General features: G+C 42.7%; 1 protein-coding gene across 2 annotated transcripts in view; it reads left to right on the top strand.

Moving 5' to 3' along the window:
* WDFY2 (WD repeat and FYVE domain containing 2) overlaps positions 1-22967 on the top strand; it is a 59248-nt gene extending 36281 nt beyond the window's left edge. For both annotated transcript variants that reach the window (XM_066639714.1, XM_066639722.1), the window contains 9 exons: positions 3677-3731; positions 5996-6146; positions 9271-9383; positions 11754-11880; positions 13148-13253; positions 18879-18980; positions 20617-20747; positions 21043-21151; positions 21849-22967. In XM_066639714.1, the coding sequence (XP_066495811.1) occupies positions 3677-3731; positions 5996-6146; positions 9271-9383; positions 11754-11880; positions 13148-13253; positions 18879-18980; positions 20617-20747; positions 21043-21151; positions 21849-21878 (924 nt within the window). In that variant the 3' untranslated portion in view covers positions 21879-22967. The remainder of the gene's footprint in view (positions 1-3676; positions 3732-5995; positions 6147-9270; positions 9384-11753; positions 11881-13147; positions 13254-18878; positions 18981-20616; positions 20748-21042; positions 21152-21848) is intronic.
* The last annotated feature ends 1618 nt before the right edge of the window (positions 22968-24585 follow it).

Raw genomic sequence — 24585 nt, 5'->3', positions numbered from 1 at the left:
ATGAAACAGCAGTGGAGGGAGCCCTTGTCCCACAGCTCACATGAGAGGTTGAACAGTTGGCCGTCACACTGAGAGCAGTTGCATCGGGCCAGGGTGGGCTCTAGCAAATCTCCAGAGGGCCAGAGCTGATTGGAGACCAGGGCTCCCAGTGGGCCGGATTGGGAGTCCTTGAGGGCTGCAAGTGGCCCCAGGGCCAGGGTTTGGGCACCCCGGTCTAGAGCATTTCTATTCAAAGTGGTGGTCTGCGGCAAATTTCCAGGGAAGAATGAAACATTAGTCATACAGTACAAGTCCCAGGCACATTGGGGGGTGGGGGGGGAATTGCCAGTCTGCTGCATCGGATAGTTTGAGAAATACTGTTCTAGAGCAGGGGTCTCCAAACTTTTTGACCAGAGGGCCACATAAAATATCTTGTGTGGTGTGGAGGGTCGGAAAAAAAATTTAAATTTAAATATAAAATGTAAATAAATAAATTAGAGATGGAACTTAGATGAGTGAATGAATGAATGGGCTCATTCATTCAACCTCTCCGGCTCTCAGAACATCCTCCAGACACAATCAGAGCACAGTTCTGGTCATGTTCAGTTGAATGGGCCAGAGGCTTTCAGGGGACAAGAGGTTGGCCGCAGTCCGGAAAGATGCTTGCTGTGGGCTGCATCTGGCCCCAGGCCGGGGTTTGGAAACCCCTGTTCTAGAGGACCGGCCAAACAAGAAGTGATCAAAGGGTTATGTGTTGACAATTTGCAAATATTTACATCTATTTCTGTTAAAGAAGGGAAGGAGCAACTTGTTCATTCACTGCAGGGATAGGATGAGGTCATGCTTTTAGGTTAAACATTAAGACAAGAAAAAGGGTCTAATTAGAAGATCCGTTCACCCCTGAAACAAAACTATGTAGGAAGTTGATGGTTCCCAAAGAAAAGGTTGGCTGGGTCTGGTTAGAATGCTGATCCTGGGCAGAGGCCGAATTGGATCAGCTGATCCCTTTTATGGTCTAATGAGTAGGACTGGAATTCTGAAACTCTATCATGTTTCCTGTCATCTCCCCCATCCCCAGCTTCTTTTTATTAGACTCTGTAGTGGGGAGCTCTTTCATTGCTCCATGGTGATGTGAACACCATATGCTGTGTGCTCTGTCACTCTATCTCTCTCTCTCCATCTCCCTTGTTTTTTCAACCCCCTCCTCAGAGAGGCAAATCAACATATGATCATCTTCTTCATTAGAGGAGTTTTATTATGTAAGCCAACAGTAGTATGTTTAAATTAGGTGTTGGATTAAAGGAATAGTAGCGAGTAAAATAGCCTCCCCCTGTTTTCTCCCTTTGTCTTTCAGACCTTGAATAGACCCGTGTTGCTTATTAAAATCTTTATAAAGTTTCTGGATTTCTGAAGGTGATTTCTGTCACCTTTGTCAGTTTAGCCAAGCTGATGCTCCTACCTGCCTATCTTTCAAAATGAACAAAACCAATGTTAGGTAATCTTAATTTGGAGCAGGTTACTCTGTGTGCCTTGCTTAGTAAGATGTTTCAGTATAAAACCCTTTATCCTCTTTAATCCTGAAACCAATTTGTTGACCCAGCCCTTCCCTTTTTGGAGGGGGGAGGTCTTAAACTAGCTCTTTTTTTTTTTTAAGCCCAAGTTGAACACAGTGTTAAATTTTCCTAGCAAGGGAAAAGTGGGGAAGAGTGATGCAAGACTTTGGAAAAGTAGGCTTTCTCTAGCCTTGTTTTCCTGAACCGAAATGTCTGGGCAATAGATGTGGATAGAGGCGCCTGTTTCCCAAACTGTGGATGGAAAGTAGATTGTGGGTATGCTTGAAGGGATAATGCAAATGAAAGTGCAATTGGAGAACTGGCAGGTGGAATAGCTAAGATCAGCAAGTATATCTCAGCGGGGATCAGACCTGCATATTGATCTGTACTGGCAGTGTAGTCTTTCCACCATGCTGATCAGATAAAGTTTGAATTTTGTCATATTGAGATTTCAGAGGTAGTTATAAAAACTTCTGAACATAAAGATGCCTGTTAATTTATGTTGTTCAGTGGGATGATGTGTACCTTAGCTTAGAACGGTACCACTCTGAACTACCTTGCTGAGACCAAGACTGCAATGAAAACCACAAGCGTACAAACAGAGCACAACATTTGACTTCTGTTTGTGTGTGTTCCCTTCTTACTTTATTATAAAATGCTGCTTGATCAGCATTTTAGACACAGCTTGATTAAGTTGTCAAACAGCAGGCAGTGATGATTGACTGAGCTCCTCTGGGAGAAAAGCAGCAGGAAGAGGAATGGTTAAACACTCTTCCCCTCTTGTGGTGAGATGATTAGATCTTCTCCCAGGGCCTCTTCATAGAGAAGTAAACAGCATTGAGATACATGCATTGGGGGAAAATCATGTAGTTTCATCCCTAGTAGCTTTGCCGACAGTTCTCTCTATTGGGAAGTTGAGTTGCCACCACAGCCACCCTTGCCAAAATATCCAAGAACTCAGCCTTTTTGGACACAGTGACTGAAGTACGCCAGGATGGATATGGCAGTTGATTGGTGTTCCCTGCGTGTCACAAATGGATGGAACTAGTACCGTACTGATGACAAAAACAGAGCAGCCCTTCCCCACTTGTTCTTACTCTTATCCTTTGCGGAGCATGGAAGCTGCTTCCTTGTGATGTGATCACATGCTGGGGTGAAGTGACAGAATGTATACCATATTGTAACCATGTGTGCAAGGCCAGTCAGCGGTGTCACTAGGGGGTGTGGGGGGTGCAGGCCACACCGGGTGACACGCCGGGGGGGGATGACACGCCCTGGAGGGTGATATACTAATAGGAGCTACCCTGTCATGCCATACACCACTTGGGCTTGGGACCACTCTGGTGTCGTTAGATTCCTCTCAGCCTGCCCTTTCTGATGGACTATGGCACGTATGCCTACTTGCAAGTAAATGCGCGATAAGGCTCACTTTCACTTTCCATAGGGCTCCGTGCATTTTTTCCTTCTGGTTTTTTGGCCATAACTTTTGAATGAAAGGAGCTATTTCAATTCTGTTTTTTGCATTGCATTCCGCAGTAAGGTGTTAGTAAGTTGGCATGGGTGTGTTTGTGACTCTACAAGTTTTCAAAATCACTAACATCAGAATTTGGAGGAATAAGTCCACTCCATGGACTTTCTGTAGATATCCATGAGCTTAGGGGAGAAAGCAGAAAATGCTACAGAAATATAGGGAACATTTTCACAGATCCTTGATTGTGACCTACAACAGTACTACTCAAAAATGGTGGTCTGTGTACCAGGGCCAAGCACAGCCCATTGGCTGCCATTCCATAGCAGCTTTCCAGGAAACAATAGCAGTAATATGGCATAGATATGGTACCAATCTCTGATACACTGGAAAAAGTGTAGAGCTACTTTGAATGCCCATTAGGGAGATATAAATATATAAATAAAAAAATTGCTGGTCCACCACATCAGGTTGAGAAGCACTGACCTACAGCAGTTTGTTGCTTAGCAGGCAGCCAGAGGCAATGAACAGAACTTACTACTCTTTCATGAACAGCATAAGACAAGTTCACAAAGTGATAAATTCTTGGATTTTAACAAGAAATATTGCATTGCAGACTAATTTTTAGATCTCTCATAAGTTGCATTTCTAAAGTGGATACTTTGTTATTTTCCAGGAATTTATGTTATCGGAAGATTACAACAAGATGACACCAGTTAAAAGTTACCAGGGTAAGAGATGCACGTACAAAGATATTTGTAGAGAAAAGGTTTGCTTTGGCTCTTATCTTGCCACACAGGCTTTCAGCATTGGAAATCAAGTAGGCAATTCATTTTTAGGATAGTTTCAGGCCTACTCCATAGAACTTCTGGCAGGTTTAGGGCTTTCCATGATGTATATTATAAAACGTTTGTGAATGGAGAAGAAAAAAGAAACTCTTGTTCCTTCCACTCTTAATTTATGAGACATGGATTGTGAAATTGGCTACTGTTGTGCAAAATATTTAAGAAATAGCATCACTTTTTAAAGAAGAACTTGATAGTTTTTCAAGAATACAGTCTGAGAACATTAAGTGTGTTTTTAAACTCCCAGATGTTCGACCTCTGGCTTTTTCCTGAATGTTTGTTTATAGTGAAAAGTGAAACCCCCTACGCAATTCAATAATTTGAAATTGAAGTCCAAGCAGGAGGTGTTTTGCTGTGGTGAATCAGAGCAATTCTGCTCCTCCCCCCTCCAGAGCTGGGACCAGGATGTATTTTCATGAGACAGTGAAAGCCATTTTAACTGATGGAGCAATATGGATTTTCATGCACTTAAAGCAGTAGCGCTAGTAAATTCCTTTTAAAGCAAACCTAATAAATACATTGTGTTTATAGCCTTGCAGCCCCACGTGTTGTCTCTTACGATGGGAAATATTTGTTGTCTCTTACCATGGGAAATATTTGCTCATTCTCCTTTCTGAGTGTGACACCTTTATAGAACCCTGCTCTGTAATAAATCATTTAGACCTGTGCCCTGGGGTTCTATTAAACTTGTTTTATAGAGCAGGGAATACTTTTTGAAATGGTGTGTACTCTTTAAGAACGGAACAAAACAAGCTTTTTTTGCTTCAGACTCTCAAAAATGAATTATTGATATTTTGCTAAAGCTGTGGCTTTTGTTTTCCCAGTGCTTTTATGTTAACTGTTGGTATGTTGCCCTGACATTTATTGAACAAATTCCCCAAGAGGACTTGCATTATGTAGGGAAAAAAGTAAAAACAAAAGAACCGAATATCAAACCCAAGTAAAATAAATGAATGCAATAAAAAAGACCTTAACAAACCAGCTAGGACAGTTATATTAGTTGTAGGGGTTTTTTTAACCCCACCAAAATGGTTTAAACCAGCTAGGTTACATGCTGGCTAAATAAAAGGTGTCCTCTGGCACTGAAATGGTGCACTCCTTAACTGGGTGTCACAACCAAGAAGCAATGATACATGAATACTTGTATTAATACTGCTGCTTTTGGGGAGCTGCTCATGTCTGATTTTTTTTTTTTAATGAAGAAAGCAAAATAAATCCCATCCTGTGTTTTTTTTTTCCCAGACCTACTTTTGCTGTAGGCTATATTTGAAGTTTGCTTTGATCCCTCAGACATCATATAGGCCAGTTTCATCAAGAAATCTCCTACAACTGGGACACCCATTATTTCTTGCTGCCTCGATAGAGTCCCCTGGCAACACATATACCAGTTACAGGCCAAAGGCATAGGAAGCAAATTCCCTTCCTTTTGTATCAGCTTTTCTTGGGTTCCTTCAAGATCCTGAGATCAAGTCTTGTCTTTGTTTTGCCAGGCTACTCAAGCTGTTTTTTGGCCTGGGCCTGCTGTAGCGATTACCATTTCTCACTTTCTTCCAAGATCTCTAACTTTAGTCAGGGCATCAGATAAGGAACACTCAAAGCAAAGGGAGGCTGGCTATGGAGCTAGAAAGGAAATGTAGACTTAGTTTAAAATTTCATTTTTTAATCTTAAGTATGGTATCATTGATTCAGCTTGTAGAGCAGATGGTAGAAACTTTTGTTCTCCAATGTCCCTATACAGAATCAGGTCTGCAGTACTAACTACTGAGAACAGGAATCTGTCCATTCTGTGTGTAGCTGCTTTGTGACAATTTTGACTTGTACTTTCTTGATGCAGTGAAATGAAGTTTCTCTCTTTTTCCGGGGAAGGGGAGGGGAGCCCTGTACTCAACTGCCAAAATGATTCCTATCCTTGGAGGCCCCCATTTATTTTTGCTTCTTCTGGTGTACAGTAGGCCTGTTCCTGCAAATCTTTAATATTTTGTTGAAATAATTGGACCACCCTGGGAAGGGATGCATGTAAATAGCAGAAATTAGGAGAGCATGAAGGTGTTGTGAGGTCGTCGTCCCCCCATGTTGGAAGCAGAAGGATGAAGAAAAGGGAAAAACTCTCCAGTGAGATATTAATGTATCTTTTTCCCCCCCTTTTCCAGCTCACCAAAGCAGGGTGATGATGGTTTTGTTTGTTCTGGAGATGGAATGGATCCTGAGCATAGGCCAAGATAAATACTTTACATGGCATTGTTCTGAAAGTGGGCAACGGCTTGGCAGTTACCGAATTAGTGCGGGTGCCTGTGGACTTCAGTATCCTTTACAGAAATTACATTATTGGATTGTACTGTTTTACTTTCTTTGACTCTTAAGCACTTTAAATAGCATCCGGTTCACAATTTCATAACCTGGATGAGTACCTCAAATGTTCCCATGGAAATAGTAAATGTGGCTTTCTTGCCTAAAAGTGCAGTATCACTTCACCTTGATGACAATTGTGATGACATACATTGAGGTTTAAATATCTATTTATTGGTTCTTAAAATATCCTAGTGTGCGTCTGTTCTAATACTGGAACAATTTAGACTCAGACATATACAAAATCCTTTCATTTGGGGAAACCAGATATGCAGCAAATGATTACTAATGAAAAATGTATCTCCTGTTGTGGAACAGACAAGCTTCTATTTGAATGAACAACGGGCACCTAAGTGGTTGCTTAATGCTCTTACAGTATTTGTAGCACAACCTAAGAAATATATATTGTATTGAAGTGTCCCGACATACAGAGAAAAACTAAACCAGCTTTTCCCATTATTCAGACTGAAGGCAACCCACTAGTGAAAGGAGCACAAGCCTTACCCTAATAGTTATGCTTTCCCTCTGTGTAGACCAGGGTGCCATGCCTAAGGGTTACTGGCCAAGAAGAATGAACAAGGAAGAGATCTGCTTTTCCTTGTGTGGGAAGAATAAGTGCTATTTAAGGAAGGAGAAAACCTTGCCCTTCCAGTTTACCTTGGCTGTCCAGGTCAGAAGTTTGCATGTCTGTGTGCTAATCTTCCTTACTAATTTAAAAAGAACATCTGACATAACAGGATAAGAGGGTCGTGTGTGTATGAAGATCTGTTTTAAAAAGGATTTGAATTACTGTGCACTCAAGGAGGCTTATAGTGGAATAAAAACGGAGTATGCTAAATAACACACAAACTTTTCTCTTCAAATCTGAATATCTCACAACACAAAGTGTTGTGTTGCCTAAAACGCCTGCCAAAGAAAACATGTTCCTTTTGTGGAAGGCCCAGCCCTATGTCCTTACCAGTCCACTGCATGAGTTGATTTTAGTTGACCTTGGGCAAGTCACTATCTCAGTCACTGTAAAATTGGGAAGAATACATTTCTTGTCTGAGGAAAGACTATGAAAGCAGTGTGTGTTCCTTCCAGGTTTTACTTGGTTTCAAAGAACCATGTGACTTATTTCTGCAGACCCCAGAGAGATTTGGGCTTGTATTCCTTGAACAAGATTTTCAGCCATGCATGCTGTTTAGCAAACCATTTTGGAATGTGAGGGAAGTCTGAAAAGCAATCGCTGACATGGCAGAAGAATCTGCCACTTGAAATGGAGAAGTCAGAGATTTTGCTGAACAAGCCCGGTCCTTGCATAGTTATTTGGATCCAAGTTTACATACTGACTAGTTTTTTGGGGTAACAAAGAATTTTACTGTCATCTATGTGAGGAATCTTTTTTTTTAAAGGAAAAACTGAGGCCCTTTGTTTTTTATCATCTCTGTTTGTCCCAGGTCTTGCCATAGTTGAAGTACATTGCAGATGGTTTCTACTTGAAGCTGGTTTGCCTCTCAGTGCCTCATACAGTTCCATGGTTAGAACAAAGTGAGGTTGACATTACTGCTGCCATTTGGTTTCAGTATGAAGAGTTGTCATCTTTTACAGATGCTAGAACTGCATGTCTTACAGATTCAGATGTGTTTGACGGGGCAGACGTAAATACTTGGGCATCCTAGAAAGAAAATGGGGATCTGCCACCCCTTGTTTCTGTACTTGCTTATTTTGGGTACCCATTTAGACAATAGTCACTTGAGCTATAGTTTATGAGTCTGTCTGCTGGATAGAATATAAATACACAATGACAGAATACTGAAAATAGATCCAGAGTGCAGGCATCTCCTTTTGAAGTGTGTGATGAGCACTGATATTATCTGGCATGTGAAGAAACAGGAGATAAAGTACCTCTCTCCAGAAATAGAAAAACCAATTACTTGGAGGTGGGGATGAGCTATGGCAGGGGTGCTCAATACGTCGACCGCGAGCTACCGGTCAGAATGATTCGATCACAGGCTTTTCTCCCGTCCACGCATCCCTAGGAGTGAGCCCCTGGCAGGCTTGTGAGCCTAGGGAGGGAGCCCAGGGAGTGAGCACCTGGCAGGCTCCTCCCTGGGAGAGGAGCCCCTGGCAGGCTTCTCTCCTGTCCACATATCCCTGGGAGTGAGCCCCATTGACTCTACTGGGGCTGACTTACCTTTCCCCTGTTTTTGCACTGGTATGTATGGAGATCAGCCCCCCCCCCCAACTTCCATCTGTTGGTTCTATGTGCAAGGGGTTTTGCACTGGTCTTGCTGTGATGTCTATATAGAGATCTTCCCTCCCCCACACCTTTCCCCTGTTTTTGCACTGGTCTGTATAGAGATCTGCTCCCCCCCCCCCACTTGTATTGAAATCGAGGAAGATCTGGTGAGGAGGTAGATGTGGTGTCAGCAGTGGCCCCTTTAAGGGTAAGGCCTGGGCATCCAGCAGAGTGTGCTGCACAGCTGCAGCCACTTGAAGGCAATAGGGCCCTCAGGGATATAAGAGCACCTGAGGCAGGAAGGGCTCCACTTATTTATGTGAGTCAGCCTTTTCCTACATGAAGATCATTAAGTCCAAGTACCCTTCCACCATGACTGATGAACATTTGGAAGTGTGCTTGAGGCTGGCTGTCAGCAGCTACTGTCCGACTATGCATCCTTGGCTGATTCTCTTCAGTGCAAGTCATCAAAGTAAACTCAAGTAATTACAAAAAATGTTTATTGTTAATTATGTTGTGTTGTGCAATATTGGCTCATGCGGTTATGCAAGGTACACCAACATACATTGTACACATAAATGTTATATGTTATGATGGCGCGAACATTGTAAAAAAACTCTGGTAGATCTCCGGGCCTTGCTGGGTTTCAAAGTAGCTCTCAACCCAAAAAAGTGTGAGCACCCCTGAGCTATGGTATTGGTAATGCCTAATTGCTGGTTGCTGCCCTTTGCCAGATGAGTTTTGCAGGTGCTTCCTTTTGCCAGTGTCCTGAGATCAGCGATGCTAGTTCCTTATATTGCTGCACAAAGTCATTCAGAAAGTCAAGATTGCAAAGATTCCTGAGCACTTCCTCACCAGGTTTGATGTGGATACCCGGCATGTGTTTATTGGCGACCATTCTGGACAGGTGACCATCCTTAAACTGGAGCAAGAGAACAGCACCCTTATAACCACTTTCAGGGGACATACAGGTATGTATTGAAGCACATTTGAACTTTTAGTGGTGGTTGATCTGATCAATGTGCTTGGAGCCAGTGTTCCTGCTAAGATGTGTGACAGCACAAGTGCATGCCTCCCGGCCGAGCTCCACACAGTGCAGAGCTCGGCAGCCTGGAAGTCCAGTGATGACATGATGGCATGATCAGCAAGCATGCAGAGATGGCATTGCACAGCTGCAGACGTAATCCACACACTGGTGCAGACCCCTCAGGGAGAACGTTTCTTGGAGCATAATTGGGTGGATACTATGAAAGGGTTGTGTTGGGGAGAGACCCTTGAAAGCCAAAATACTGTGAAAATCCTTTCAGTCTTAAGAATTTGAGTTTCTTGCTCTTGTGGCTACTTCAAGTACCTTGAAAATTGCAGTGCTGTGTGGTTTCAGCAGTATTTTTGGAACACAGTCTCTCTAGATATTAAAGTGCTTTCTTCTCACTTGGCTTCAAGCCCAGATTTGTAATATTAGGAATACTGTTAAAATATTTATATACCGCTTCTCAACAAGTGTTCACAAAACAGCTAACAAAAGCAAAATAAATTGAAAGGGCAGAGAGATGCAAGGGAGATACCAGTAAACAACCCCTGGGAGTGACTATGCTGGGGTAAATAGGGTTAAATGGAAGAGAATCTGCCAAATAGAAAATAACCACTTCTTTAAAGGTACCTCAGCTCAGCTGGCACTTTAAGTAGCTTCGGCACTTAGGTGAGAGGCCTGAATGGTTTAAGTACAAGTAGGATGTGAGGGACCAGGGATGATATGGAGCTGTAGAGGGATCTGGTGCTGTGAGGAGTTAAGAGATGGCTTCAGTGGGCAAGGGCCTTCAGAGGAGGGATTTGTTACTGGCATGAACATGTACTATCCCCAAAAAGAGAAGCCTTGGATCTGATCTGAACCTAATGAAGTATTTGAGAAAATAACTGACTGCTACATTCATATGGCAGACACAGAAGTCATGGTTACTAGCCTGTTCTTTTCAGTTATGTGGAAACAGGCAATCGATGGTATGTGATTCTTTTGAATTTGCCTATGCTGTGTTCAGCACATGTTTGAAGCCAGGGTCCTTTTTCTTTTGTCTCAGCCTACCACACCAATTTCCTTCTATCCAGACTGGGAAAAGTGTAAATTTTAAGTTCAAAATGGAGGTTGAGCTGCAGAAGATTTGTCAAAGTGAGAGAGTACCATTGAAACTGCCCAAAGCCCTAAGTGACCTTTTGGGTTCTGGTGTGTGGTGGGCTGGCAAATATTTATGTGATACCAGCCCATGAATGTTCAAAAGTCTGGATACATGCAAGGTTAAATTGCTGGTGTATTGTGAGAGAAGTAGCTGTGACTTTTTATATATTACAGTCTAATCAGAGATACAGATAAGTGCAGGACAAAATAGGAATTAGAGGAATAATCGCAGAGATGACTTGAAGTGTAGAGAGAAGATACCATCCCAAAATGGTGGTCCTCTGTTTCCTTTGGCAGAGAATAGATTTCTCTAATAACTAGAGGTGGGTTTTTTGAGTGATAACAAAATAAAAACACACAATGCCACTTTCTGCACTTCTCATTCTTGTATAAAAAACAAAACTCAAAATCTGCAAAAAAATAAATAAAACAATTCTCTAACTCGCATGCATGTGGCTACATCTGCTGACACTATATCACATATATCACTACCTATTATACTTTTGAAAGCAATTTTAATTTAGAATTATAATTTTATAAAAATGCAATCTTGGAATAAAAACACATAACACCACTTTCTGTACTTCTGACTTTGGAAAACACCAAAATCGGGGGGGGGGAGGGTTGTTTCACCCACTTCTACTAATAACAAGATACAGTGGAATAGGCTGGGCTGTTTCTTTTTTAAAAATTTATCTTTACAAGACATGCACACAGCTGCCCTGATCTGAAGTAGGTCTTCCATGCCTATATTGCTGGCTGGATGGCAAATACATGTGCAAAGAGATGCTTCACCTAGCAGCCAGTTCTGAGTACTGAGATTCCTTTCTAATGTGCTTAAAATCCAAGTGGTTTGCCATGGGGGCTGGTGAGGGCTACATTTGGATCCCTTTTTACTTCTCTTTACCATCCAAGCAGCTTAGATCCAAGCAGATCAGTAGAATCTTAGACTTTTTAAAAGAGTTCTTCGTGGACTCTGTTAGATCAGTGCAAGCAAGTGCATATCTTGTGTATAGACTGTTTCCTTCCCTCCCAGGCTCTTAGTATTTTAAAAGAAATGCAACCAAATCCTCACTGTCTTGGCATGTGTGTTTAGTTTACATAAGCTCCTGTGTTTTGACATGAGAGAGATCCGTTCTTTTCCTTCTCTTCCTTGTCCTAATATCTTCAGGTGGAATCACTGCCCTCTGTTGGGATCCTGTTCAACGCATCTTATTTTCAGGGAGTTCGGATCATTCGATCATCATGTGGGACATCGGAGGAAGAAAAGGAACAGCCATTGAACTGCAAGGACACAAGTACAATACTCTGATCAAATGGTTCTTTGTTGTCCTTGTCAAATCCCACCCACAGTCTTGTGGAGTTTTAAAAACAAGTACCTTAAAGAACTGTGCCTCTGCTGAAATTTTCAGAATGAAATCAAGGAATAAACCTTAGGACAACATGTGATCTAACAAACCAGTTTCAATTTTAAAAATATCTTGTGCCCACTTGGCCTTCCTCTTACAGAGGCTCACCCTGTCCCTTAGGACTGATGGGCAGCATGATTCTTGCAAAATCATGTTTTTTTGAAAAAGGAAGTGGTCAGAATTCTCTCATGAGCTGCAGTGGACTGTGTTAGACCTGAAGACATGATTTCAAATCTGCCAGTTCATGAAACTTGCTGGGTGACCTTGGTTTAGTCTGTATTTCTTAGCCTAGTTTGCTGCATGAGAGTATAGTGAAGATAAAATGTGATATCTCATAACCCTGATCAGGCAATAATCTTCTGTGAAGGACCAATTCATGGGGGCATGGACAGAGGGCTAGTCACTACTGGTAACCTGTCCCTGCAGCCAGCCTCATGTTTAACGTGAGGATGTTTGGAGCAAGGTGGCAGAGAAGCATGTTGACATGGGGCTGTAGCTAGCCAGCATGCTCCCACTTTCTCCTGCCCTGTTGGTAAATGCCTTTGTAGAGAGCTCATACGAGAACCATAAATACCCCACACTTCCTACCAGAGTGGTATGTGAAGTGCATATCTGTTTCAAAAGCTGAGGCAGCCATGTCATCAAGGAGATCTATTGTTTAGCTGGAGTTGAATTTAGAGGCAGGCTTCTCCCATGTTTATAATACCTCCAGGTCCAAAATCTAGGTTCTGTTGTGTTTGTTTTTTTCAATGAATGGGTAGCAGTGGGATAGCTCAGCTCCTTGCTGCAGAATACCAGACTCCCCAGTGATCAGCAGTAGCCTGTTGCCATGTGGGACAGTCAACTGGAAGCCTGTGCAGAGTACATTGCCATGGCCCACTATAGATATTCCTTCAGTGCAACATAGAGGAGCATTTCATTGCTGTAGAACAGAAGTTGCTCTTTCCCACCAAAATTATGTCATCATTTGAGGCAGAAGTTTAATGTTATGCCTTGGGTAAGTTTCTAGAATTGGGCTTTCTGCTTTGTAGAATTCACACCTTCCAACAGCTGTGCTGTGTGTCTCATCTAAAAGGGGGGGGGGGGGATTGACATGTTCAAATTACTAATCCTACTCATGATTGTCTTTATATATTTTTTTGTATATGTTCTGCAGTGATAAAGTTCAGTCGCTCTCCTACGCCCATCACACTCGACAGCTTATCTCTTGTGGAGCAGATGGTGGCATCGTTGTCTGGAATATGGATGTTGAGAGGCAGGAGGTGCATACTCAGTTCTTCCCCTTTATCTGGTCAGGGAAATGACAACTTACTTGATTTTTTAGATCATTAGAGAGTACATTTAAATAGGCCAGGTTTTCCAAACAGCTGTCTTTAGAATTTGACTTGTTTTGCATTTTTTTCTTATTCACTTCCTCTGTTTGACCCTGGCATTTCAGTGACGTTGTAAGCAAGGATTGGGTTAAGTCAGAGGTTCCCAAACTGGGGTGTCCTGATGCCCCAGCCAGAGATGCCCTGCCGCTACCCCCTTAAGGCACAGAGTTACAGCAAAGGCAGTAACATGATCACCAGGATCACACCACTGCCGGGAACAAAGGGTTTTTTCACTTACCTGTGGCAGCGCCGACCTTCTGGGGAGTGCAGGGGGCCCATGGATGCCTCTGCAGGGCTCCACAAGTCTAGGAATATCTAAATATAGCAATCCTGACTGACTTCCGTTCTTGGAAGGTGTTCGTGGGCTCCCCACACCCCCTGAAGGCTGAAGCTGCCACAAGTAAGTAGAAAAAGCCCCTTTGTCCCTGGCAGTGGTACGATCCTGGTGTTCAACTTGCTGCCTTTGCCCCTCCCCTGCAAAGACTTACAGCACTTCCCAAACTCTATGAACTGCTGGGTTAGGTAACTGATTTATTCTTGACTATAGTACGTATAATACCTGCCCTTTACTAACAAGGGAAAGCAACCCACAAAGCTGTGTATAAGAGCCCTGCTGGATCAGACAGAGCATCCCTCTAGTTCAGCATTCTGTTTCCAAAAGTAGCCAGCCAGGGGCATCTGGAGCCCACAAGCATTAAAATGGCCTACCATTTTCTCCTGATCACAGAAGTTCTCCAAGAAGGGAATGTGTCTAAACCCCCTTTTTAAAGCTGCTTCAGTCAGTGACTGTTGCCGTGCCCTGTGACAGCAAATTCATGTTTCTTTTCCGTCTCATCCAAAACACAAAGCCTTGCATAATTAACAGTAAGTGGTTTTCCAGAATCTATAACAATTTCCAAATATCCCAAATTGATACTTTGGCTGTATACTCACACCTGCTAATCATTCCGATATGTTTATTGCTATTCTAATATTGAGAAAGGTCTGTTACTCCAGTTACTGTACTTTATCTCATTTTCAGGTGCTTAGAGTTTTACCCTTTTAGATACTGAGGAAAGAAAAACAAAGTTCCATTTTTATCACATACAGTTGATCCTTGTTATCCACAGGAGATCCATTCCTGCCCTGCCCCCACAGATACCAAAACCCATGGATAATTGAATCAGCTAGTCCTTGCTGGGATAGAGTGATGCTTTGGAGGACTATGCAATCATACCATTTATCTGTAATATTGATTACACACATCATCACTGGAATGGTATGTCCAGTTCTGTCTGCCTGCATGGAGTTTGGTACTGGTCCTCTTGGAATGTTGGTGAGGAGCTGTGAGTGATGGGTGGGGACATTCCAAGGTGCCTAGTCACAGAGTACCTGAGGAGAGTCATTTGGGGAAGAGGGGTTAGTCAGAGCATAGTGAGAAAGGAAAAGGAGGTTGCTTTCAGGAAGCAGAACAAATGAACGTTTCTAGCAATAGAAGAAAGGCATCTTTATTGGAACCAGTGCTGTGTAACTCATTCATAATTCACCTGAAGTTAGCAGTGGCTAAATGTGCAGATGACACCAAATTATTCAAGATGATGAGATCTTAAGCAAAGTGAAGAGCTTAAAAGAATTTCTTTGAATGGAGTGACTGGGCAACAAAATGATGAATGTAGGTGCAGTGGAATAAATATGAAGTGATACAACTTAGGCAAAAAATCCTAGCTTCACATTCACTCTGATGAGGGCTGAAACGGCAATTACTAACTGGGAAAGATCTTCATGGCATGATGGCTAGCACAATGAAAACATCAACTCGGGTCTGTGGCAAAGAAGAATTCAATGCAAGGGATTATTAGGAATGGTACCACCAATGGTACGTGAGGTTGTGTTTGGTGAAACTCAAACACTGGACACCTGCCACCCAATAGCAAGGCTAGGAATGTGACACAACAAATGGCAGTAAGAGGCTCAGCCACTGACGTCGCTGGGGGGCACAGGGGGTGCGGGCTACACCGGGTGACGTGCCGGGGAGTGACGCGCCCTGGGGGAGGAAGCACTAAGTTTGTGGCTTTTGGAGCTTCCCCATCTTGCCATATACCGTTGGATGCGGAATGTCCAGCGGAGTGCAATGCAAAAAACAGAATTGAAATGGCTCCTTTCGTTCGAATGTTATGGCCAAAAAACCGGAAAGAAAAAATGCATGGAGCCCTATGAAAAGTGAAAGTGAGCCGTATCGTGCTCACGTATGAGTAGGTGTACTTGCCATAGTCCGTCGGAAAGGGCAGGCTGAGAGGAATCCAACGACACCTGAATGGTCCCGATCTAATGAATGCAGCCCCCCCAAAAACACCCGAGAAGGAGGTCCCTCCCTCCCTCCCTCCCAGCTGCTTCTATTGAGCCCAAACAAAGCCACGTGGCTGTGTTTACTCGTGAGTAGGCAAACTTGCCTTAGTCTAGGAGAGGACTGAGAGGACTCAGGGCAGGCGGAGAGGACTCCAAGGACGTCAGAATGGTCCTGATCCAATGAAGGCAGCCCCCAAAAACAAAAGGGAGAAGGAGGTCCTTCCCTCCCAGCCCTATGGAAAGCGAAGCAGCCTCACGGTTGCGTTTACTCATGAGTAGGCAGACGTGCCTTGGCTGGTGGTCAGGCCAGGCAAAGGGGAATATGAGGACACCAGAATGGTCCTGATCCGATGGAACTGAAGCTCAACATATGTTCCAGAGGGGAGTCTCTCCCCCCTACTAAAAAGGACAAAAAAAGAGGCTTGAATGGTAAGGGGAAAGTTTTCTATTTTGCACTTGCAAAGCCAGGTGGGTCTTTATCTGGATATGCCTGAAATAGAAGAACTCTAAACTGGGCACTGGGAGGGCTGGAAATCTCACTGATGCTTTTTGGGGGGTTATTATTGCAGGCAGACTACAGAGTAAGCTCCAGTGACCACTATGGGACTTACTTCAGAGTAGACATGCATAGGATTGGGCTCATAGGCTGCAGTCCTACCCACACTTTCCTGAGAGTAACCACAATGGGACTTTGACCCATTGACCACAATGGAACTTACTTCAGAGTAGATTCACTTGGTGGAACAGGACTGGCTCTCCCTTATTTAATTATTTATTTCAATTAAATTAAATTATTTATTTTAATTTGCTTGATGATGTCACTTCTAGCCATGACATCACTTCCAATGAGTCCTGGACAGATTGTCATTCTAAAAAGTGGGTCCCAGTGCTAAATGTTTGAGAACTGCGGCAGTAAGGTGTTAGTAAGTTGACACAGGTGTGTGTGGGGGGGACTCTACAAGTTTTCAAAATCACTAAAATCAGAATTTGGAGGAATAATACCGTCATGTTATATATCAATCAATGTGTAATTTCATACAGAATGCAATGAAACAAACCACATTGAAATATCTGTGTTATAACAAAAGGTACAGCCAAAAAACCAGTGGGGGCGGGCGATGGCACATCACCACGCCCACCACCCGGGGCATTGCCCCACCTACTGCATGGGGTGACACGCAGGCCTCCCACACCGGGTGATGCAAATCCTAGTGACACCACTGGGCTCAGCTCAGCAGGCAGAGCTCCAAAGCATGCTTTTCCACTCTTGAAAAAGCCCTCTCATCTACCTTGAGCCTCTTGCTGGTGTTTGTCATGTTGTATCTGGCCTCCCAACTCATGAGGAACTGGCAGTGATGTCAGTGGTACTTTGAAGAGGTGGACCATGTGAAGTGGTACGGTGGAAGACAAACATTGAGAAACACTGTTGTATACAGTTCTGGGCTCAAAACACCTATCTTAAAGGTGAAAAAGGTACAGAAAAGAGCAACCAAAAGGGGGATTGAAACACTTTACCTACAAGAAAAATCTAAAGCATTAAGATGTAAGTTTTGAAAAAAATGACTAAAGGGGGAATGGAGAATGTGAGAGGCTTACAAAAATATAAATGGTGTGCAAAAAGTGAAGCTAGAGAGAGTCTTCTGTCTCAAGATTAAACTCTGGGTCAATGTAATGATTGGCAGTAGGTTCATGACAGACAAGAGTATATTTCTACGCACAACACATAATTGCTGCCCCCAACAGGGTTAGACTAATACGTTGTGGAGGATAGGTCATCGGTAGCTATTAGTCATGATGGGTTATGAAACCTCCATATTCAAAGGCCATATGCCCCAGTCGCTGGGGAAACAACAACATCTGCAATGCCACTCTGACAAGCAAAATGCTGGACTAGATTAATGTTTGGCCTGATGCAGTGGCCTGCTGTCCTGTGTTAGTTCTATCCTGTGCTGTGGTAGCTTCCACATATTCCTCTACACTTGTTACAAGGTGTGCATTTTAGGATGTGTGTAACATGTGAATGAGGTAAATTTCTACTCTTAAGCCAGCCAACTAGAGTAGGGGGTACTGTAGGGTGATTGCTCTGATGAACCAAAGTTTTGACCTTCCTGGAGGCCTGTGAGATATGAGGCCTCTTCCTATCAGTCCAATGCAAACATCGTGTACTGTCTTGGCAGATACCAAACACCACATACACATGTACGCAGGCATGTCATGAACCACACATTCAAATAAAGCTTGTTGGGCAACATACTTGGCAGAAACTACCACCTTTAGAGAGGACCATTGAAGTTTGGCAATATATGGATGTATTAAAATGTATTCAGTTAAAGATTAAAAGCCACAGTTAACTTAAAAAAAATAAATCATTGTTTGACAACTCCATGCATTCATGGTATTCAGCAACTATACCACTCATTCCCAACTAAAAATTGAGGCACGGAAGTAACATATTGCACTGACAACTGTTTCCTATGATTGCCAATAAGGCAGGGGGCATTTACAGAGGCAAGCAGAGAGGAAACACTTTAATCTTAATTTAACTTAAACACTGGTTTTTCAACCAGTGTGCCATGGCACACTAGTGTGTCATGAATGGTCTGCAGGTGTGCTGCGGGAATTTGGGGGAGGGTCATTTATTAGTAGGACCATTGGGGGATATGAGCTCCCCACCAGCAGCATAGTGTGCGTTGTCGGTTATCAAAAAGGTTGAAAATCGCTGCTTTAATCTCTCCTAGTATATTTTCCCTATCCAAGCTCACTTATGGTTTCAGACTTCTAGAGGAAAGATTTGGAGGGGGAATCAGAGGCAGGAAAGGATTATATGTGATTATACATCCCCCTTCTGCCTATTCCCCCGTAGTGTCTCCCTAACTCACATTAGTGTTAGGAGGGAAACTTGCTATCTCTGTATTTGCCTTGTGACATCTAGTCCTTTTCCCATTCTCACATTTCAGGCTGTTTATTAAGCACACAAGATTGTAGAAGTTTTTGATTTGCCTAATTTTGTATGCCTAAGTTTGAACTTATTTGGGCAGCATGAACAGCTGTGGAGTGATACTTTGGCATAAACAAATCTAGAACTTATTATGGTCATAATTAGTGGCACTGGCTATTTGGGTCTTATATATAGAGTTATCCAGTTGTGGGGCTTCTGCTTAATGGTTTGTATTGTTCATTCTTTACTAGACACCGGAATGGTTGGACAGTGACTCTTGCCAAAAGTGTGATCAGCCATTTTTCTGGAACTTCAAGCAAATGTGGGACAGCAAGAAAATAGGCCTCAGACAGGTTTGTAGATTGCTCTTTGATTGAGTATAGCTTTGTAATTTATTTGATGCAGCATCTTTGGATTTATGTAATACAGATGGGACCTTGATATCCACTGATTTGACTCACCACTGCTAACTGAGGTCCATCTTTAAATGCCTTGTAGCAAGGAACCCCCATGGATAACGAGGCACAACCTGTAGTTACAGAGTTTCCTTCCTCTCCCAACTCCACATGATAAGCTAATGTACACAACTTTAGATTAACTTTGTAAATTTATCAGTATGATGGATAATATCCATAACATACGTTAATGGATAACATAAGAAACAGATGTAGATGGACCATGAGGTTTTCTTAAAACAGCAGAACATTTTGGGAGTGCAAAAATGTCACATCAAGAGTCATCATTTGTTGTGGACCCCTCAGCTTCCCCCATGGATAAAATGTGGAAATGATTAGTCTTGCCTACCTCACAGGATTGTCGTAAGGACGAAATGAGGGAAGGAACTATGTACACTACCCTGAGCTCCTTGGAGGAAGGGCAATATAAAAATATGATAATTAAATAAGGTGAAATTGGTAAAGGGAAAAAAGCACCTTGTCCATTAGATGCCATGTTCACAAAATGCTTGCATATGATGTGATCAGTGGCATATCTAGGTTGTGGCAAGTGAGGACATGTGCACTAGATGCCACTTGAAGGGTGGTGCCGGACGCGGACTTACCTATATTCTACCAATGGAAGGTTTCTGCACCACAGCCATTGATGCATTTCTGCACCAGTTTCAGGGAACTTCCAAAAAGAGGTAAATGAACACTATTTTTCATTTCTTCTTCTTTTTTTTTTTAAGAGGAGCTTCTCATCTGTGGATTTTTGCATAAATTCACTTGATGGAACAGGGTTGCCTTCTTCCCCATCTCCCCTTCTCTGTGTAGCCTGCTGAATAAATTCACTCAGTGGGATGAACAGGGCTGGCTTCCCACCCAATGATCTCCCCTTCTCTGTTTGGACAGGGGCACAATTTCATTGCTTGCCATGGGCGCCATTTTCTCTAGTCACACCATTGAACATGACTGAGGCCAAGCCATTCATACCAATGAGAATGTTGAAGTTAGCCATGTCTTAATTATGATCATTTGAGTTTAGGCAAGTTATTTTGGCATAGGCTTAATTCTGCTGTATATTGGATATTTGGGAAAGTGATAGCAAGCAGGCAACTGTTTCCTACAGAAAATGCAGTGGGCAATGCTTGCGTAATTGGTTTTCAAACAGTTGTGCAGCACTGAGCCAAAAGCATGTTTTTATTTGCATATGGCATGGGGGGCAGGAAGAAGACACCAGAACTTTTAGTTGAAAAGTGGTATATAAATACTGTTTATTATTATTATTATTATTATTATTATTATTATTTCTGATTGTCCGTGGCTCATGCTAATCTATGCTAATGTCTCAATGAAGCACGTCAAAAAAAGCAGAAGTGCCATTGTTTGCCTAAACTTACAACAAGCTAGTGGAATTTTGTGAAGCATATGAATCTTGAAGATACTCACATACCAACCTCAGTCTTCTTGGGCAAGATCATTTACAGATGTAAATAGATGCATATGGATGACTTTCATCTCATGGAACGAATTCTTGTGTGCTTTGTTTCAGCACCATTGCCGGAAATGTGGGAAAGCAGTGTGTGGCAAATGCAGCTCAAAGCGCTCTTCCATACCACTCATGGGATTTGAATTTGAAGTGAGAGTCTGTGACAGTTGTTATGAATCAATAACTGATGAGGAGTAAGTAGTTGTCCCAGAATACCCGAGCCATCCATGTCTTGCTGGTTTTTCTTTTCTCCCCCCTCCCCATCTGTGGCAAAATAATCCCATTTCTGGAGAGAAATGAAATATTACAACAGATAGCATTTAAAAATCTTTTTCTGCAGAAACAGTTTTTAATTAAGGTGTGGACATAGTGCTAGCTGTGACTAAAGTTGCGTTCCCGAAGCAATGTAAATAAGATAGATCTGTCTGCTTTCATTGGACTTTCTACCCACTTTGAGTTGCCATTTCACTTGTGTGTTTGATCCTTCAGGCGTGCTCCCACGACCACTTTCCATGACAGCAAACACAACATCATCCATGTGCACTTTGATGCAACCCGAGGGTGGCTGCTGACATCTGGGACTGACAAACTTATCAAGGTGAGAGTTCTGGGGCAGAATTAGAGGTATACATGTAAGATCTGGTAACAGACTATTGCTGTGGATCCCCAGGTGCTTGCAGAATTAATCCCCTACCTTTTGTTCATATACTTAAGACAGCGGGGAGAAGTTCATTTCTCTTTTATTTTCAGCTATGATGATGGTGGGGTGGTTGTTTGGATGTGTTTATCTCCAACAGACTTGTGAGGCAGAACTTCTTTCTTTGCTTCTCTTTGGGGGGGGGGGAAGGTTGCATGGGGGCACATTTTTGTACTATTTCTTTAATCCCCCACCTTGCCTGGAAGAAACATGAAGAAAGCTGTCTGAGTTGTAGTTAATCTCGTCCTTCAAGCTCTTGGAAGGTGGATTGCCAGGTCAGATGGATTAAGATTGGAGTGAGAGTGCAACCTATACCACCTTCCCTTTGTCTGTGCCTTCACCTTCCTCTCTCCTGTCCTTTTTTAAATGAACAGCACACATCTTTCTCCTGCCTGTCACACTAGAATGCATATGTAATGTTGTGAGCACACATGCACAGTCAGTTTTAAAAGTGTTTGGGAGGAATCTTCTCCTGTGGGTGACAGTTAATTCTTAGAGTAACAAGGACCTCAACAGGCCTTGTGGTGAAGAACTGCCAGAACTGTTACACAAAAGTTCAATACATAATCCTTTCTTGTTACCTTTGTTGTCTTTGCAGTTGTGGGATATGACGCCTGTAGTATCTTGATGCATTGGTGAACTGAAAGGAACTGTGTTACTGAAGAAGGGGTTCTTACTCATTCTGCAGAAGATAAAGTGATACTGTATAATGACTGTTAAAGGAGAACTCTAATACCTCTGGGTGATGGTTCATGAGATCTGTTGGATCCAAGGTGAACACTTCCACCAAATGCTCTACTTTGTTCTCAAAAGTCAGAAGCTATTTTTTTAAAAGCTTACACTTTTCCAATCTGGACCTGCTTAGCCATTTGGAAGTCGCCTGGAAAAAAAATCTGTGTGTGTGGTGCAATTAGGTCTTCATGGTCTGCGTTGACATGTGCTGTTTGGTGTGGAGGAATTTTTTCCAACTGTGAGCAGACCTCTGCAATATGAAGCTGGGAGTCTGCTTTTATGAGTCAGGACAGAAAGCAAAGAATTCCCCTTTCTGTATTGTTGGGTAGAAAGCTGTGGAGCAAGAACTTCAGTTGAAAACTATGACTTGAACTTCCCTAATCTTAACAAAAAAAGACCTCACCTGTGACAGTATTCTAGCAAACGGTACAGTGGGATGCAAGGACAGGGGAAGCCAAAGACCCACTCTTTTTGATTTGAAAGCCAAGGGGAATACTGTTTTACAACAAACTTTCAACTGGTTGAACTAGCCTTCTGACCCTGAGCAGTGCTAGTGAGTGAAGTCGGGCTTGTGCTGAAGTTGTATCAAATGGTTTTAAGTGGCTGCCAGTAGCTTGCCTGCGGAAATGCTCCTGGAATTTAGCTGGACCAGCAATGCCTGCACTTGCTTCGGGGATTCTGCTAGGACTGATGTACTTTGCTGGGGTTGGGTGGTAGCTAACTATTCCATGCCTGCTGCCTTGTGGCAAGGGATATATTTTTAAAATTGCTGATAGTTGTAATTTGTTTTTAATTCTCACTGTAGCCCCCAAATGTGGTTGAGCTTCATATTTTGTTCTCCTGCCTTTGTTAGGCAGTTCATTTTCAAAAAAGAAACATACTGAAATAAAAATAGCCTCTTCCAGGGTACCATGATCTGTTAGTCTAAAATGGACTATTCTATTCAAACCTTCTTAGCTTCTGTTAAACTGTTTCTAATGGAATGTCTGCCTCGAAATGGGAACCCTGTTTCAGGAGCCCAAAACTCAACTTTAGCAGTTGCCTTGGAGGCAAATATCCATATAACTTTTAACTGTCGGATATTGTTTGCTACACATATGCATAATTAGAAAAGCATCTCCCTACCTCGGACTGTCATTGGTTCTTTATTTTTAATTTTCAGCAAATATAAAATTGAGCACTCAGACAGAACAGTGCTTTCCAACTAGTGGCAATAATACTACCAGTGTTACTTCACAGTATGGCAGATGGTATTTGGTCCCACTGGCATGATGACTATTTGACATTGTCCCAACAGTGAAGAGGGCTGGGGTGATGACACAACAGTGGGCAAGATGTGGCTGTGCAGCTGCCTGGTCCATCAAAGGAAGGGGTAGAGTGACGCTCCAACCAGCAATCATACACAACGGCCATGTCTGGTGACAGTTGTGGTACTTGGAGAAGTGGTATGAAGAGCTGAAAAGTCCTGAGATATGTACAAAATTGTAATTGTAACTTACACTGGAATTAGAATTCACCAGGTGATGATGTATACTGTATAGGTATACTATAGGGAGAGAGGGAATTTCATAGTTGGAGGCAGCCATCCTGGATGCTTCACTACACATTTATTGATACACAGAGGTCACTTTCAATTTGAGCATGGCATGTTCCTTAGAGGCAAGGACGAAAGTAGCATTAGTAGTGGCTCAAGCCTTCATGGATTACAGCTATGAAGGCTTGGAAGAAACACTGGAACACTCATATGCCAAGGTGAGCATGCAATTGTTCTTGCATTTTAACTATGTGCACGATTTGGATTAATTTTTCCAAAGAATGCATTTTTGTTTAGTTTGTAGTGGCCACTAAACTATACACTAATTAGACCAAGTAGGATCATCTAGTTTAAACTGCCAAGAGAGCTCTTCAAGGGTTTGTATCAGATTTTTCTCTCCCATTATCAGCTGAAGCCTTTGTCTCTGCCAAGAGCAAGTGGGCTGAGACAGTCTGCCTATCTGGAAACAAATACAGCATGTGAATATATTCAGAATGAAAGCTGTTTTTCTGCATTACAATTATTGCCGAAGATGAACAGTAGAAGTATCACTTTTAGGCTTGCGCCAATTTTAAAATGTTGACACTGGTGCATTCCAGTGATTAGACCCATTCCACACTAACACAAAAACAGACTTGAGGAGCTGGGGCAAGGCCTAGTTCTGACTAGTATGTTACGGCAGGAGGTCTGCCTCAGTTGGTAGAGCTGCTGCCTTGTATGCCTGAAGATCTGAGGCTACCAGTTTGAAACAACCGGAAGTACCCGAGAACTGACAACACGCTGATATACTGATGAGCTGACCCTCGGCGGCAGAGAGGAGTTGCCGTCAAGTGGAGCGTGGGAGGCGAAGGACCAGAGAGAGGCCATACCGAGAAGGAATCCAGCTGGAACAAGGAGTTCTATGAAAGACTAGAACTATTCAACTGTAAAAATCCCTACGGGGGTTTAGAACAGCCTGCCTATGTAAACTGCCTTGGATTAAAGTCTGAGGAGAAATCTGACAACCAAGGAAAGGCGGTATATAAATACCTGTATAAATAAATATTAGTAGGACAAGTTAATGTCACAT

This window comes from Tiliqua scincoides, chromosome 1 (assembly GCF_035046505.1).
Source record: "Tiliqua scincoides isolate rTilSci1 chromosome 1, rTilSci1.hap2, whole genome shotgun sequence".
Classification (NCBI taxonomy): domain Eukaryota; kingdom Metazoa; phylum Chordata; class Lepidosauria; order Squamata; family Scincidae; genus Tiliqua; species Tiliqua scincoides.
Note: the sequence above shows the minus strand (reverse complement) of the source record. Positions and strands in the feature narration are given on the sequence as shown.